Source organism: Rhinatrema bivittatum, chromosome 18, assembly GCF_901001135.1.
Source record: "Rhinatrema bivittatum chromosome 18, aRhiBiv1.1, whole genome shotgun sequence".
Classification (NCBI taxonomy): Eukaryota; Metazoa; Chordata; class Amphibia; order Gymnophiona; family Rhinatrematidae; genus Rhinatrema; species Rhinatrema bivittatum.
Window position 1 is genome coordinate 47,545,158 of NC_042632.1, and position 18,612 is coordinate 47,563,769.

General features: G+C 40.5%; 2 protein-coding genes across 5 annotated transcripts in view; both read right to left on the reverse strand.

Annotated features, from left to right (window-relative positions):
- Window positions 1–1,402, reverse strand: part of LOC115079631 (pterin-4-alpha-carbinolamine dehydratase 2-like) — a 44,746-nt gene extending 43,344 nt beyond the window's left edge. For both annotated transcript variants that reach the window (XM_029583340.1, XM_029583339.1), the window contains exon 1: window positions 1,070–1,402. In XM_029583340.1, coding sequence (XP_029439200.1) covers window positions 1,070–1,382 — 313 coding nt within the window. In that variant the 5' untranslated portion in view covers window positions 1,383–1,402. The remainder of the gene's footprint in view (window positions 1–1,069) is intronic.
- A 5,974-nt stretch (window positions 1,403–7,376) lies between these two features.
- The window catches only part of C18H5orf24 (chromosome 18 C5orf24 homolog), a 32,153-nt gene continuing 20,917 nt past the window's right edge, over window positions 7,377–18,612 (reverse strand). The window contains exons 2-3 of one of the 3 annotated variants that reach the window (XM_029583648.1): window positions 10,396–10,825; window positions 7,377–8,800 (exon numbers count right to left, since the gene is read on the reverse strand). In XM_029583648.1, coding sequence (XP_029439508.1) covers window positions 8,760–8,800; window positions 10,396–10,822 — 468 coding nt within the window. In that variant the 5' untranslated portion in view covers window positions 10,823–10,825 and the 3' untranslated portion in view covers window positions 7,377–8,759. Of the gene's footprint in view, window positions 10,826–18,612 lie in introns of all 3 variants that reach the window. The other 2 variants (XM_029583647.1, XM_029583646.1) reach the window with 2 other exon arrangements.

The window sequence follows — 18,612 nt, forward strand, 5'->3', positions numbered from 1 at the left end:
CGGTATGTATTCTACGAGGCCTTGACCATGCAGGACGTGAAGAGGGCATTTAATTGTACGATTGGAGTCATGGTTCCCAGGAGGCAAACTCATCATCTAATCCAGTAACATGGAATGCAGCAGCCTTCCATGCAGAACGAGAGAAGAGAGCTATGGGCGGAGGCCATACCCCACAAGGAAAGCTCCCACTGTACTAAACCATGAATGAATCTCCTGTTCCTGACTTTATCTGGACACGATCCTATGCTGGACCAATGATGACTATCTGGATCTGTCCCAACTCTACGGTGGGCCACTGAGGACTTTCTCTTAGTGTAGTTCTGTTGCTGGTTGCAGGCACATAGCTGTCCTGGGTACCCCCCTCCCCCAATGTACAGCTGACACTGATGTCAAAGCTGGATCTTTTGGTAATATCCACCGATGACTATCCCAGCAGGGGATAGTTCCTGAGTCTCTATCTCCCATGGAAACAGCAATGCAACCTGCCACTTAATCACCAATGACTCCTCCACGATAACTTGTGGATCTTCACCATCAACTACCAGAAAGCTTAATACATCAGCCACCAAAAGATGATTTGTACGGCATTATCTTAATACATTTCGGCAGCACACAAACTCTCTGAAGTCCCAAACAGAATGAGCAAAATAAGGCATTTGCTAGAAAATACAAATTAACCGTAAGGTTTCATCTGCCACCGAAAAGCAAAAAAAACCCTTATCTTTCTAGTAACAGTGCTTGTGAGACAAAATTCCCAAAATATTACATTGCCGGGTAGCTTTCTTTCAAGTCGTGGCATTTTAGTACACTTCGCAAGGAGAACCACCTTACCCTACATTCATTTATACTAATGCCACTAAATTCCTTAAATTTGTCTCTTGGGAGCTATATTGGCTAAAAGGCCAGAAACAATAACACGCAGGCATAGCGACCCAACCCCCTGCTCTCTAACTTATTACACGCTTCCAAAACATGGCAAGTGTGCAAGGAACGAGAAGGAAATTAAATCGGAATTAGACTACGGGAAGAAAAGAAAGGAGTCCACTCTCCTCTCCGCACCTTTACTGACCTGTGATCGAGGCCGCCAGAAAAGAAAGGGCCAGCACCCAGAGGCGGAGGCTGTGGAACGGCGAAGGCCACATACTGAGGCCCAGGCAGCGAGCACTGTCTCCCCGGCAACCGAGCGAAAAGCCTGGAGCAGCTTCCTGTTTCCGGCTGGCACGGCCGCTCTGCTTCCGGGTCGCGAGCGCCTCGCCGCCCGCCTTCTGCGCTTGCGCCGCCTGTCGGCGCCCTTTAATGGCGGAATGCTGGGGGCGCAGGCTCTGCGGCGGAAGCAGGCGAGAGGTGTCGCCTTCCAAACTGCGACTGAGTTCGCGCCGCATCAAAGGGCGAAAAGCAGGTGTTAACTTTACACTGTAAAACGTCTTGCAGTCGGTAATTAAGATGTTAAGGAACGACTGAAGTACCGGGGTGGTGCAAAATAAAGCCTAAAGCTCCCACATGGATTGATGATAGGGTTACTGATTTCCCTTAATTCAGGGATCACATCTTCACGTCTAAAGCCCCGGCGAAAGCTGGAATCACTATTTGGAGCAACTTAATAAATCATAACCTTGCCCAATCCCACCCTCCCAGTCGGCACCTGGCACCGATAGAAGGGACAGAAGTGGTGGCTAAAGCTATGGTACTTGGGCATTTTGTGATGTGGTGCAGTAGGGTATGAACCTGGGGCACTAGGGTTCAACTGCCCCTTCATTGACTGTGGCCAAGGCACTTTAAGTTCTATTTCCTCAGGTACAAACCCAGGGCCTGATTTACTAAGGCTTTTTTCCCCCATGCTGTATCTATGGCAAAAATGCTTCGTAAATTAGGCTAGATTGTAAACCATCTAGGGCTAGTGAAATATCAATAGGACATGAATGTAAAGTGCCAAAAAAATCTTAAAGTATAGGTTTCACTTCTTAATCTGGAAAAGGTGGAAGAGTTATGGACAAGAAAAAAAAAAAAGAGGGGAGTCATATTTCAAAGATCCAGAGGGGCGAAGCTAAGACTGATGAATGGGATGAGAAAGAGGAAGTGTTTGACTATGAGACACGTGACCAGTGCTTATAATTTACTCAGGTTTCTCCATGGAATCACATTTGCTAATAACATCACACTACATTGATTGACAGACAGTAGTCATCACTAACTGCACAAAATATATCTGTCCTCTCTCAAAATAAATACATTTTTCAAACTGGTTTCAAGGTCACCTCTATGGGTAGGACAGATAGAGATGTGGTAAGGCAGCCCCATGAAGCCAAAACACACACAGTTTCACTGAGCATAACAATTTAAGATTGCCATTCTGGGTCAGACCAAAGGTGCACCAAGCCCAGTATCCTGTTTCCAAAGTTAGCCAATCCAGATTACAAGTATTTGGTCCATGCTGCTTAGTCCTGGGATAAGCAGTGAATTTCCTCAAGGCCACCCTCATAAGAAAAGTTGTGAGCTAAATCTAAATAAAATAATTATACTAACAAAAGGATTAAGAACATCCCCATTTTAAAAATAAATGAAATAACTAGAAAATAAAAAAAATTAATTACTATCCATATAGTCTAAAATTGGAAGAGCCTTAAAATGGATCTCATTTTAGGAGATTATTTTGATGATTCTCCTAATATTAAAACAAGATTTGGCAAAAGCTACATGGTCCTTCAAGTGTCAAGCAGCATACATTTTTGTAGCAAAAGATTGGGCATATGCACCCTTTTGGTAACCAGAAAGCCTGCAATTATACCTAAATCTATAGACTGGATTATAAAACTAAATATATTAATTCAATTTTCATAATATACATTTGTGTTCTTTACCAATATGGCCAAGTACATAAGGAAATTAAAATGTAGAATGGTTGAGTCTTGTCAGGTATCTCAGTAATACAGATTCCTAGGATAGCTGGGAATGCTGCCGCGGCACTGCTCACAGCCTGTAGATGGAAGGAATCTCACTTCTTGTTTAATCATGACATCTACAAGGTAGAACTAGGAGCAGGCCTGGCTTTACACACATGCTTACTAGGCTTGTGCCTAAGGTGGCAAAATATGGAGCGGCAACAACTTTCCTGCCCCCACCCCTAGCTTCTCCATAGTCCTGATCCAGCCTTATGAAGGCACCCCAACCTCAGCTCCAGTGGTGATTAGCATAGGTCAGTGAGCAAGGGGACTAAGCTTTTACTTACAGAGCCCATTTGCTCTGGGATTTGCATGCAGCGGACAGAGTGTATAGGCTCAGGCTTATTCTCCCCCCCCCCCCCCCCTCCCTCCCTCCCTTCCTTATGAAGATCACCACTGGAACAGAGATTCGGTGGGAGGGGATGGCACCATAGCTCAGACATTTCCCAGGTTGGGTGAGGACAGCGTACCATAGCACTGAAGCAGGGGTGGTAGTGGATGACATCCATCCTTGGCTAGGATGCACTTGTACCATGTTCCAAATTGCAGTCTGTGGCTTCCAGCCAAGGCCCGGCTCTGTAGTGGTTGAGCTAGGAAGAGTTATGAAAATAGGTTATTGCAAATGAAAGCTGATAAAATTGTGGCCCAACAGAGGCTGGTTCCAAGAGCTGAAACCCCAAACTGGAGTAAGAGGAAATTGCCAGGCTAAAATATAATTAAAATTAAAATGCTGAATGTTTAATAGTCAGATATAAAAATAAGACTAATATCCTGTTCATTTTCAAGATCATCATGGTGGTACTTTGGACTGTTCTCAATTTTGTGGCATGAAGGAAAAAAATTTACAACAGGAGGACAAGATTTAAAAATAGCCTTTTAAACATTATTGCATCCAAAGGATGGATACTATTTCCATGCAAGATTTAGAAACAGCATTATGTCATGCTGTGTTCAACAGATTTAACCTTTGTAAATCTTTTTTCCAATTTTCAGGCTGGAGCGCTTGATACATGATTCCTTATGGGCATATTTGCTTCCTCTATTTTAATTAAAACTGTGTATAGTTGTACTATGAAAACTATAAGAACATGAGATATACCATGGTAGGTCAAGACCAAGGTCCATTGAGCCCAGCATCCTCTCTCCAATAGTGGTCAGTCCGAGTCATAATTACCTGGCCAATCCCAAAAGTAAATCTGTTTCTTGTTATTCAGTCATGGGGATAGTAATGGCTTTCTCTGATCTATCTGGCTCATAATGCCTGATGGACTTTTGCTCCAAGTATTTGTCCAAAACTAATTTTAAACTTCTCCGAATTAGTATCCTTGACCATGTTTTCTGACAACAGATTCCGCAGCTTAATATAAAACTGTATTGAATGAAAAAGCACTTTTCTTTTGTTCGTTTAGCTCACGCATTTTGTTAGCTCAAGGCGAGTTACCGCCAGTACCTGAAAGTATTTCTCTATCCCCATAGGACTTACAATCTGCCTTATGCAATAACAGCCCGATTTTAAAAAGGGCCACGCACATAAAAAAAACAAACAAACAGGGGTTATGTGACAGTGCCAGGCCCTGCAAAAAGGGCAGACTGAGGGCATGGTCTGGGCAGGGAGTGGGTGTGGGCCAGGACAGCACCATCAGCCGCTGTTCTGGGGAAGCATGCCCCAGCAGGCAGCCGGCACGCAGAGATTACTTTGCTTCCGCGGAGCAGCAAATATTAAAATAAAAAAAAATTAGGGATAGGTAGGGTTAGGTGAGGAGGAGAGGGGAAGAGTAGGATTAGGGAAGTTCCCTCTGAATGCATTGCCACACGTATTTAGCTAAAATTCTCCCCTCCTGTGCATGCGAGTCGCGGGCCTGCCTGCGCAGATTTTAAAATCCCGCACGCATGTGCCTGTCCATTATCCCTGACCTTTTAAAAACGTAAATGGAGAGTCTTATGAATCCTACTCTGAGCCTTAAGATCAACAGGTGAGACCCTCCTTAACTTCCTCCTCTGAAAGATAAAATGAGAGTACTAGGAAATAATCTTTCACTTTTGCTGTAGACCTTGCACCCCAAGGAGGCTCACTAATTGATGAACCTGCTGGGTTTTAGAAGAGCTGCAAAACCATGGTTATTTTTAGCAACCTTTAGTTAGCACAGATGTGTAATATGTAATATATGTGTTTTATAGTTTTTAACTAGGACTTATGTTTTTATAATTGGTATTATTCAGATGCTGAAGATATTTTGTGCGCACCTGTATTAATAGGATTACAGGTAACAGTACTGGAATGTTTTGTAACTGCTTTCAGCCAGTATTGGAAGAGAGAAATTTAAAAGCAAGCAAGCAATGCTTTCTAATAGGGCAAGTCCTCAGTTTTACATCACCTAATATCCTGCTCCATAACAAGTGTTGGAGGTCCTACACCCAAGTTTGATACCAGGACCTGATATTAGCATGTCAAGACATCACCACCATCTGCCCTCTGCACCGAGCATGCAGGAGGTGCTGAGAGCACACACAGCAAGAAGCAAAATTCAATGCAAGCTGCCTGCTGGAAGAAAATGTGTGTTTATGTTGCTGCTTTTTTTCCCCTGCCCCCTGTGAAAATGCCAGTCTCTTCGGTTATAGTGTCAGTAGTCATCTATGCCTGGGTCTGGCTCCTATGAAGCTGGGGGGGGGGCCCTTATATAAAAATGGGGTTGGAACTAAAATCTCCTGTGAATAACATTGTGTATAATATTGTTTCCTACAGGAAAACTGGTTTCAACAATACAGGGTTTCAAGAATCAATTGTGACTATTACTACAGGCAGTGCTTGTATTTATCAAGTTGTCAAGCATGTGTTGAGTGCCATTGCCCTCAATGTTCACAGCTACTTGTATCCTTCCATGAGGCTAGGGCAATATTTGTCTTTGCTCTTTAATATTACAGTTTGATGCTACAAAACCAAACCAAACCAGTTTTAAAGTAATGACTTTATTAATAAATATACATCCATATGACTAAATACATAGATCCTGAACACTACTCCATTCCCATACACAATTTCACGAGTAGCTTAAGTTCATGGACACACAAGTAAAACCCATACAGCATCTATCAGACGTTTTACAGCATAGGACAGAGTCCTGATATTAGTCTAATGGGTATTTATTTCCTCCATAACCTTGGGGAGGAAAGCGTAGTGTGAAATATTTAAGAATCATGAAGTAGTCTGATTACTTAAATGATGAGCATTAAACTTCTTAAAGACTTGCTATAACATCATAATACTTTCCAAAGGTGACACGGAATATAATCAAGGATGTACATTTACTTTAAAACAAGAAAAGGAAAAAAAAAGGCTACCATTTGCTAAACTTTATAGACATTAAAAAACAAAATGTTAAAATGTGTATTATAAAAAATATAAAGAGACGATACAGAATTTTTATAATCTAAATAATTATGAACAATTCATTGAAATAGGGTGTAGTAGGGTTCAAGACTCAATCACCTATTTTTCTAAACTACGATCTCAAGGTTTGAGCTTGCATCCACTGGATTCCAAACCAATGACTACTGCTTAGCTAAAGGAGCACCCCCCACACTCCTTAACTGAGCTGGTAGGAGATAGCTATCTCTCTCCTGTTACAAGGAAGGGTTATGAAACTGTGCAGTACACACCAAGTAACCTGGAAATCCATATTTCTCTATAACTCTTGCATTAGCCTTCTGACATAGGAAGCATAGCAAGTGGGAATAGAAGCTCATAAGGCCCAGCTCAATGATGACTGCCTCCCTTTATACTACTATAGGGAACATCTATCTCAATCCAGCAGAAACATGAAGCTGTACAAAGATTTGTACGTGCAAAACCTGAACCAGCACTTTAGTTGATGGGGAGTTTTGAGACATCTGCATTACCTTGAATAGCCCACCATTTCAATTTAGATTAGATCCTTTAGGCCCATATAAGCCAAGATAACTGGCTGTACACCTGAAAACAGACAGCCTGGCTGGCTGGCTTTCAGCCACCTACAGCACACTGTGACTTATGTTTGAATCACATTAGGAAAATGGCAGTCACTGCTGTACCCGTTTCATGCAAATAAAAATGACTTGCTCAAAGGTGATTCTGTTACATTGGTTCATTTTTCTTAAAAGAAAACGCAAAACTTCCATACACAACACAGGTTCTAATTGCTACACAGTTTTGCCCCAAGCATACAACATAGAGATCACTTCATAAACCCAAGTTCTCAATTACTGTCACATCCTCTAATAACTGGTAATGATCTTGTCCCACGTCAAATAAATGTGGAGATAAATTAACCCCATTTGAAAGACAGAAGCCAGACTGGAATAAAATGCAGCCAATTAAAAAAAAAAAAAGGGCTATGATGCCACAATGCAGTAACCACGGATTTGGATACAAAACCGATCGTGAAAGTCACCTATATTTTGTTTTTTTTTTTGGGGGGGGGGGGGGGGAATTGGCATACTAGCTTGCAAGACACACAGGAGAACCGTAATGGGATCTTGTCCTAATGACTAGCAAAGCAACAAATTTAAAGTTAACAATCATTGCTGCATAAAGTTAAAAAGCAAGGGCTTCATTTATTTTCTTCCACATAAATGAATAGCAAAAAAAAAAAAAAAGTGTCAAAAGGGCCCTCACTTTATATTTCTTTACAAGATTTAGTTATATATATATGTATAAGGCAATAAAAACCCACAAGTATTGTAAAACAAGAAAAGCAAATTACAAAACAAAATTACTTTGAAGCTGATCATTGCCCACACAGCAGAACAAAGATCTCACTACTACAAGATGAAATAAGCCAAAGAACATTTATTCATCTAGGAGAAATATTGAAGTAACTTTCTTCTTTTTGAGTGTTTAACCTTACCAGTAATCAATGCTGATAAAGCCAAAATGTACTGAATTTTGCAGGTCACTTACAGGAGCAGAGAGCTGTACACAATCTTACTTCACACTTTAACCTCCCTATTCTCTCCAACATGACTCCAGTACACACATCTGAATCAAGGATGAAATGGATCACTCAGAACATGCCCAGCAAGTGCTCCTATGGTTTTAGATTTACAAATCTAATGTATCAACTCACTCCCATCTAATGAATGCAAGCCCGTTCAGAAGTCACACTGCTTACCCCCTTTAAACTTGGGATCCCATCGCATTCTTAAGGTACTATTAAACACTGATGAATGTAAATTTGATAATCCGTTCCACCAACATACTTGAAATACAAAATTCATTCAATAGTATAACAATAATACATCAGCACTGTCTTGACACACTGCACAGCACCATGTAGCAGATGCACAAGGGGGGACAAAAAAAGGGGATGAAACAGGAAAAACAAGAGGAAGGTTCTAAGGGAGTCTAAGCCACAGTGGCAACATGCAACGTCCTTGCTATAGGGATGTGCCACCATTGCTTTAGAGGTGTTAACGAAGCAGTCTTGTGTTGAATATTGTGTACAACAAAACGGATGTCTCCGAAAAGGGAATTACCAAATTAGCCTTTGCGTGTGTCAGAAGTTACACCAATTGGATTAAATGCCCAGTTCATTAAGTAACAAGGTACAGCGCGCGCTGTAATAGCTTCAGCATGAAGAACCCATATTTTTAAGTAGCTGTTTAGCTGCCAGTAGTTTATCAACTGATTAAGAAGCCATCCAGTTCAGCAAACTCATTGTTGTATATGGTCTGTACAATACCAAAGTTTGATGAGGCCAATATTTTTGTTTGCGGCCTGTGCCCATGAACCCAGTGCCAATATACAATTCAAGACCTCATAGTAAAAAGTCCAGCTCATGTGTCTTAGGCATCACTGGAACACCTGAAGGCTTGCTGCTTTTTTCCTGATAAGAAAGGTAGGATGAAAAATGGCATCTGCTCTTAAAGTCACAGTCATTAAACATCAGAACTTACATCTCAGAAAAAACTAGCTCATATTCAACAGCACTTACTGCTCTCCCATGCTACTGTCATTTGGTATTATGTGTTACTGATCATCTTATATCTTTAGTATCCTTTTATGTCGATGCTTTTGCACACGTTTTTATTTACATCTATTAAAATTACCATAAATATATGCAATATTAATGAGGATTATTCATATACAAGGTTTTCATTAAAATATACACAACTAGTCTAAAGTGGAACATTTCTGGATGCAAATAGCTAATCTGGCAAGGAAATGCACAGTATCATGTAGGCCTTGCCCCACTTGAACAAGCATAGATTAAAGGTTGGACAGTTACTTTACTGCACTGTTTAAAAACAAATACAGTAAAGTGCATCTTGTTTACATCAGTAATATAACTGCAACCTAGAAACAAAACGAACAGTGTGCTTTGGAAGCTGCAACGTCCCAGACTGAAAACGTGGGGAAAGTAGCTACATCATTCACATTACGTGAATATTTCCAAGGTTCACCATAAAAGATCTTTTAATTTGTATTTTGTGTTTCAACTGTAGTCATGTAGATATACAAAGACGTTACCATTGAATTTAATGTCCTGAACATTGTTCTACAGCACAATACAAATGTGTTGACATGGTAAATAAAAGTAGCACAGTACATTAAGGACCTGCAGCCATCTCTCACATACTTCAATTTTGATATGAATAATTTGTAGCATTTATCCTGCATGCTCGTAGCCAATTAGCATGCTGCAGAATTTTGCAAGCAGTATATGATCAGTTAACACAAAATAAAGTATTGGAACATCAGTTGAATTGGTTTATGTTACCTGTCTGCCAGTAACTTTCTAATTACTACCATCAACAAAACAAGGTTTCAAGATCACCTGAATACCTGCAAATATCTGGGAGATGCCGATTAACACAATGAGTTTGTTCTATATATTTCTCCGGATAACATAGGTCTTGAGTAGTAAATCTAGATTTTCCTTTACCATATAAAGCTCCACCTAATCCCACCTGTGCACCCGTGTTCAATTTTATGAGCTGTGTACAGCAAAATGTGTTCTATTTTTCGATGTACTTTGTAATTAAAATGTTTTGAATATTTGTATGGTAACTAATGAATGAGAATAGTATCACTCTTGTTTACAAACAAAATTTAAAAAAAAACCAGTTAAGTTACATTAAGTAAAACGCAAAGTCAGGCTAACATCCCTTCACCAATATCTGCTTGGTAGGATTCCAGTGATTGTATGGAGTCCTTCAAAACAGCCCAAAAATTTAGGATTCCAAAAGATCTGAAAACTATTTATATAAAAGCACTGAAAATGTGTCAAAACTTGGTCTTTTCTGACTGACCATTTAAAAAAATGAAGTAATGAAATTCTCTACTCATTAGATTGCTTGACTTTGCTATTGTTTTCCCCAACCACATGCAGTCCTCTGGTATGGGCTGTGGCATAGGGAAATGCTGCACTATTGCATGCGTAACCTAGATTTGCAAGCCGTGATCGAGTTTTAATGCTACCTGGAGGTCTCCCTGGGCTGACTTTGTATCCCGCAGCTTTAGTCGTACCCAAGGGTCTGCCTGGACTTGTCTTAAATCCAGCTGCTTTGGTGGTCCCAAGAGGTCGGCCCGTGCTGGTTCTATATCCTGCAGATTTGGTGGTTCCCGATGGTCGGCCACGTTTACCAGACCTGCTGAGGTTTTTCTTCTTCTTTAGATCATCTTTTGTCTCTAAATTCCGGCCACTCGTGGTCTGCAAGTGAGTTTCACTGAATGTTTCTTGCCTCTGGCAAGCAACGGGCTTTTGGCTAAGTGTGTGGCTATATTTGTTTTCTTGAGCTGAATATAAGTCATATTGGTCAGTCGTTCTCACACTGTCTTCATTAAGGCATGACGTTTTGCCAGTCCCACAGAAAGCTGGATTACCGCTTGCAACTGGACGCATCATCTTCTGGTGAAAATAAAGGGAGATACAGATGTTTTTTTATTAGCATTACATAGATGTCTAACATACATGAACAGCAAACATATATTGCACTAATGCTTTTCTGTAAACACTGTACATCAATTTTTGTATTTGGACCCCATATGATTACTGCCTTTCTACCAATATACAAACAGAAGTTGCCCTTTGATGAGCACTTGCTACATTCAGTTATGTGCCTAAAATAAGCCATGTGGTGCTGAAATATGACATTCATTTCTATTTTAAGTAGAAGGATGAAGGCAGTACTCTTTCCATGATTTGGCAATTACAAAACAAAATAAAGCCCCTTTTCTTTATAGCTTTTATTTTGTTCAGGCAAAACAAGGATTTTAAGTCTTATGAAGCACTTTCTACTATCAAAGATAATGGAACCAAATCATGGGTTTGCAAATTATTAGAAATCCATTGCACAGTAACTGCGAGTTAACACATTAAAAGTACAAAAACAGCAGAAACAGGACCCAATATTTAAGAAAGCAAGAAAGAAAGACTTGGCATGAGTGACTAGAATTAAAGAACACACACATCCAAAATATAATCTAAGGAAAAAAGTTCAAGACACAAAAGTGGAAACAGTAATACTACTATTGTCACTCTCTGTGAATAGGATTTGCCTTACTGAAATTTGACTTTCAAACAGGGCTGTCCTCATATTAACCCTTTGCCTGTTTATAAATGAGCAATAGTTTACAAATTGATTTTGAAGATCCCATCAATTTCAGAAATCTGCTTCCCTTGAAGACAGGCTGCATAACAGAAAACACTAGAAGAAAAAATTATAAAGTACACATTACTGGGAAAAAAACACCACTACTGCACTTGTATAAACACTACAGAGGAGAAACACCACTCTTCTCACTAGCAGGCATTATAGTTAATTTATGCTGTTTACATAATTTAAAAGCATGTTGCTTAACAACTTTATAACTTAGGTCCATATAAAGTTCCTAAATACTAAAAATCCCAGGCAATAGATGGGGGGGGAACAACATTGAATTATTTTTATTAAAACGTCTCCACCGACTCATGTAGATCAAGCGATTAATTTTACAGCGTTAGATTACCTTAAAAGCAGCCACTGCTTTCATGTACTTATCCAGCAGTTATTCACAGCCCTATCCCAGAGACACACCCAAGTGGATAGCTGACATGAATATGCATGAGATCAGTGCAGGCAAATCTATCCATGCATAATCATTTTAGCTATCCTGAAAACCAGACTGGCTAGTTGTGCTTTCAGGACAGGGTTGAGCACCTCTGGCTCTACAGGGAACAAAGCAGTCATTTTGTGTAGACAGTGCTATGTATTTTACCCAAAACAGGCTAAGAAACCAGCTTAGACTGCACAAGAGAACAGATGGCAATTCTACAGCAGATGTTCAGTTTTGGAAAGCTGAGCTGCCAGTATAGCTTTCCCTTGCTATGACTATTCTATACAAAATTTAGAACTAAGTAAATATAGCCCAGGCATTCCCAATCTTTTTGAGTGCAAGGACCTCCCCATCCTGTCCCTACCAATCTCCCTCCCCAGCAGTCTCTCTCTCTGCCCCTCAGAGTATGCCTTTCAGCATTCAGAGGCAGCTGGCACTGCAAGTACTGGATGGATTTCAAAATGATCTCTGGTGATGCTGAGTCCTTCCCACCCTCCTTGTGATATCCTTCCCTATGACCTCTTCCAAAGTGCTGTCCCTCCTGCCATATGTCCCTGTGGTCCCTTTCTGAATGTCTTCTGCCCTGCTTCCCCCTACCCTTGACCTCTTCCTGAATGAGCGTCTTTCCTCTTGCCATCTCCCTCCTGTACCTCCTTCCAGGTCCTCTCCCTCCCAGCTTCTCCAATCAAACCCTGCCTGAGTGCTCTCTCTCCTGTGTCCACCCATCCATGGCCACTTCCCGAATGCCTTCCCTCCACAATCTTCCCCATATCTCCTCCTGAGTGCCTTGCCTCCTACTCTTCTTCCCCTCCACCCACATCTTCCCAAGTGTTCTTCTCTGTCCCCACCCACATCTTCCCAAGTGCTCTTCTGTCCCCGTCATCCCCCCGTCCCATCCCCCCAACATGGTTTCTTCTTGAATGTTCTCCCTCCTGCCCTCTTCTGTCCTTTGAGTGCTTGTTTTACTCCCTCCCCGCCCCCCCCCCCATGGCCATACTAATCACTCAGTACAGCTTGTCTCCCTCAGTGTCAGCCCAGAAAGGCAGCCAGAGTATATGCAATAGCAGCCACAAGCGCACTTAAGGATTAGGACCCAGTTTGCCTCCTCCTCTAGTCATGAATCTCTGGCTTAGCGCTCTCCTGATTCAAATCATTTCTAACCAACAGAGGCTACAAGGTAAAAATACAGAACAAAGAATCAGCACGCCACGACTCGACCGTCGGAGTCCCACAAGGTTCCTCTTTATCCCCTACACTCTTTAATATTTACCTCCTCCCACTATGCCAACTCCTCACCAACCTCAACTTAATACACTTTCTCTATGCGGACGACATCCAGATCCTGATCCCTATCAAAGAATCATACTCAAAAACCCTCGAATTCTGGGAATCCTGCCACCTAGAAATTAAAAGCCTCCTCAACAGCCTTAATCTGTTACTAAACTCATCTAAAACTGAAGTCCTACTCATAACTCCCGATAATAAACCCACAGTCTGTCTTCCAACCAACCTACAAACCACTCATGTAAGGGATCTAGGTGTCCTAATAGACAATAAATTGAACTTCAAAGCCCACATCAACAAAACAACCAAAGACTGCTTCTATAAACTGCAAGTCTTAAAAAGGATAAGACCACTCTTCCACGCCAAAGATTTCAGAACCATTCTCCAAGCCCTCATCTTCTCCAAATTAGACTACTGCAACGCGACTCTTCTTGGCCTCCCCTCCTCATATACAAAACCACTCCAAATGGTCCAAAACGCAGCAGCACGTTTACTAACAAACACCAGAAAAAGAGACCACATCTCTCCAGTCCTTCAAGCCCTCCACTGGTTACCAATCCACTTCAGAGTAATTTACAAATCCATCACATTATTATACAAAATCATTCACCAACACACCATAATCGACCTACAAATTCCTCCCCATGTTCACGAATCAACAAGACCGACTAGGGAAGCCTACACAGGATGCCTCCTTGTTCCACCCGTAAAAACTACTAATCACAGAACCTTGAGAGACCGAGCCCTTTCAACAGCAGGCCCTCCGCTATGGAACTCTATCCCACCAGATCTAAGAAACGAACCGTGCCTCTTAACGTTTAGGAAAAGACTTAAGACATGGCTTTTCAGGCAAGCCTTCCCGAACTCCACCTAACAAGATCCATCAATGACTCCTATGCTAAGTAGCTGTATATAGTGGACTCCATATTTATTTTGTTCTCTTGTATATATAGAGGACTCCTTATTTACATTGTACACTTGTATATAATTATCCTCCTCTATCTCTTTTACTTCTTATAATCCCAGTTCATGAACCCTTGTTAATTGTAACTGCTTCTCTTCTCCACGTTTATTTATGTTTTTGGTTATATTTTTGCACCCCTGTTTTCTGTAAACCGACATGATGAGAACGAGTTCTTGAATGCCGGTATAAAAAAACCTTAAATAAATAAAAATAAATAAATAAATAAATAAATGTACAACAGCAGCTAATTTGGATGCTGGGAGAACCATGCTTCCCCCTCTTCATGCGACGTCAAGCTCCTTGTGGCGGACTCTTCAGTCTCGTCATAGCATTGATCAGCCCAGCCTCCCTGACATACTAATTTGGGTTCCTCATAGCAGAAGTCAGTCCCATTCTTCCCCCACTCCTCTCAACCAGTAGCTCTCAACCTTTATGCCATCATGACCACTTGACAGATGATGCTCACATGCCTGACATATTGCACTCTACATTTAACAGCTATATTAAAAAATAAACCAACCCTAGATATTTTATTGTTGAAAATGATGAAGAAAGAATACTCTTTTAAAATATCAAATGTGTCACAAAAATTTATTTATTTATTTATTTAAAGAATTTATATACCGGGGTTCCTGTATAGTATACATATCACCCCGGTTTACAAGGAACCATAACTATCGCTAAGGAAACGATCATTTAGCTAAGGACGATCATCGCTAAGGAAACGATCATTAAAATGTTAATCTTTACTTACTGCATCAGTGAGAAATCTGGGAATGATGCATCTGCACCACACAGTTTTTCTTGACAACAAACTCTCATGCATTTCACTGTCAACCTCAGTAGGTTCTGACCTGTTCTGGAGTTTATTCAGAGCAGGATTAGGAAGTTTCCCCTTTCAACTCACCATAAAAAATATATATTCAAGTTCTGGTATCCCCTTCAGTAATAGTACTTCAAAATCCCTTCCCTGCCAAGCACTTTGGGAAATAACATGAAAACCTGCTAAAAAGACATTTAGAAATTATATAGCATACCAGCCACACCATAAGAGCACCAACACCCAGGACCTGAACAGCAACAACTTTACCTATGAAAAAGCAACACTGCAAATACAGAGCACACTACACACTTACTGTTGGAAAAACAAAGAAAGCCAGACTGCTCTAGAATCTACATCCTAGTTAGCAGAATCCCTCACCTCTGTCAAATATCCAGAATGCAGACTGACACTTATCTAATACAGAATAAAAGACCATAAATTAAGAACAAGCACATACAGAAAAACAGAGAAGCTGGGAATTGGGGGGGGGGGGCAGGATACAGCATGCCTGCAACATTTCTAGCTTGAACTGGTGGTGGCAGTGATTGTCAGGGGTGAGGGAAATGCAGGAACAGGGGGTGATGAGGAATTTTAAGTACCAGGCTCCTTTACTCTGCACTCTCCTCAAGCAGCGAGCACATGTGGCTGTTATAGAAAGCATAGGCTGGCTATGTCCACATTTTTGGTGACAGACTGGTTGAGAGCCACTGCTCTAGACTATGATCCTCTCCTCTTGGTGTGACTTTAGGCAATGAGATTAGCCAGCACAAGCCTCAGAACAGAGCTCCTCAGAAGAGAAGTCAGCCTGCACTTTGATAGTCTCTTTTACGGCGGACCCCTCGTGGTGGTCTCATGGACTCCAGGTTGGGAGCCACCGATACAGTGGAATAAGGTACCCAAGCTAGTCAAATGTAGTGTCATAGCCAAGTATTACTTTATTTTTTCCCCTCCAATAACTTCATCATCTTATCTAGTTGCCTTTCCTAACACCATATCTGCATGATGCCCTAAACATGGTACAAAAGTCAGATATTTTAATACTGCACTACATCATTAGGCTAACCTGATCAAATGAAGACAAGTTTGTTAAAACAAATTATGTGGGTTGTGCATCCTAAGCATGAGATATGTAAATATGAATTAGAAGGAGAGAAACCTAGAAAAATTTAGACTAGGTAAAGAACTGTTCCAAGCTTTATCACCTATATATTCTCTAAAATGTCAGATAAAGCTTATGGCATTTCTAATTAATGAAAATCTAGTTCTCATTTGTTTTTATAACATAGAAAAAGCTTGCCTGATGCACCTTACTGCTGTATGATCCACATTTTTTCTATACTGTCTACAGCATAATCTATTTTAAAGCTGCAGTTCTTGCTCAACATGAAGGCCAACTAAGAATACAGCGTACTCTATACACAAAACAGAACGCACATCCACAAGGTATTATTCAGAATCTACTTTCCCTGGTGTTTCCTTGTTTCTGTCATTGAAATAACTCAGCCTGATGTCCATACTGTCCCATAGCAGCCTCATACTGCAATTCTGCTGATGGGAGACCTGGACATGGCATGACTTGCAAGCTGATCCTGCTGAGAACTGCAGCATCATGAGTAAACACATTTAAATCCTCTGTATTTATTCTAAATCTGTGAAATTGTGTCTGAAATTGAAGATTTATTTTTTTCTTTTTCAAAAGGTAGCTAAGCCTCTATCTAAACTAGAATGCAGAGTTAACATTTCTTGCCAACATGTCTAATTGTATGTTATGATCTAAATCCTTTGTAACAATTTTTTCTATTCATTCAGTCAGCAATAACGGAAGACAGCCAACTAGGAACAACCTCTGCACTTTCCCCTAACATTATTTAGGGGAGTTTCTTCATTTGCATCAGCAGCATTTCAACATACTTGACGTGAAAAATGTTTATTGGTGCTGTACATACTTCCACAATGCTAACACACCCATAACAAAGGAGGAAATAAAAATGTATAGAATGAAAAATCTAAGTCTGTTCTAGCCTTCCCAGCATTATTCTCCTTTTCGTATACGATGGAGTCCACATGCTTTTATTCAGTCAGGCATGAATGGATCATAAACGAGTGCAGGAAAGAACAGTGGATGACTGCGGCAGACTACCAGATGAGGAGCGCTGCTATTTACATTATCTGGAAACAGGCACCCGGCATTTCAACTCCTGTATTTACAGACAGTACCTTTGCACCTCTGCAGCTTGTGAATGTGGAAAAACGGCCAACCATCTGGTCAAGCAAGGAGTGATTAACTGCTCGGAAGGAGGAGGGGGCTTTGCTTGACCAGCGCTAGACTGGCAGACGTTCTGACAAATTCAACTGTTCCTAAGAAATCTCTAACCACATACAAAAAAAAAAAAGCCTACAAGAAAAATACAAATCACTTGTTTAAAAAATAATCCTCTAAAACCGTATTTGGTATTAATGCTAGACGTCCTTGGGAAAGCATTGCAGCCAAGCTGACTTTTGGAGGATGTGATTGAAATTCTAGTTTAGATTGCAAAGGACATCTACACATCCTGCATCTTCCTCCCCCTCTGTGGCAAACACTAGGGTTCCCAGAATACAACTAAGTTTCTCATATCAACTGACTTCATTACATGGAATAGTGTTCCAAGAACAAAACCCAAAGACGACTCAGAATAAAAACACAAGCGTGAAAAATATTGCTCTCTTTAAATGCTAATTTTGATTTAAAAAAAAAAAACAAAAACAAAAAAAAATCTGCTTTGCTAAACTTTGTGAGGAAAGTGGAAATGGAGCCATCTCTCATGAGACATGCAGTTCAGATCCCTTCTTGCTCCACAATCTGACTTCCAAGCATTTAAATTCATGTTAAAGCCCTTCTCTTTTAGGCTGGCATTTTTGTAAAGCTTTAATTCTTTCTGTTTTAGTGGATTTTGTGAAATGCAGAGTTTGTTTTTAATTTTTATGCATCTTACAACATATGCCGCCTTGAGCTTCAGCTGTAGGAAGCATATAAATACTGTAAACACAAAATAAAATAAATACAGCGGTACCATCCAGGTAAAATATTGTCACCTTCAGTATTAAATCTGCTGCACATATTTAAGATTTCTCCTCTTCTTCACCCCATTTTTTTTTTTTTTTACTTGTGAAGCATTCTCTCTTCCTGGAGCGCAAGGCTGCCATGCATTTCTCCATCTGTCTACTTCAGCCACACATCCACCTGCTCTGTGTTTTGTTAAACAGTCATTCCCCCACCCCAACACACACACAAATATGCACTGGATACCATATTTTTAAAAAAAACAGCCACCAACATTTAAAAAGTATTTTTCTGTTAATTGTAAAACCCAAGAGAATAAAAAAAAATGGCTTGATTATTTTTCCATGTCAAGAGAGTCAAAGATGAGTTTCTCAAGAAACATTTAAATAATCAACACCCATAAAAAATTAAGAGTGTTTTTTCAAAACATCTGAAAAACAGCTGCATAACTGGGCATTGCATGCATTCTATTAATGGACTTTTATA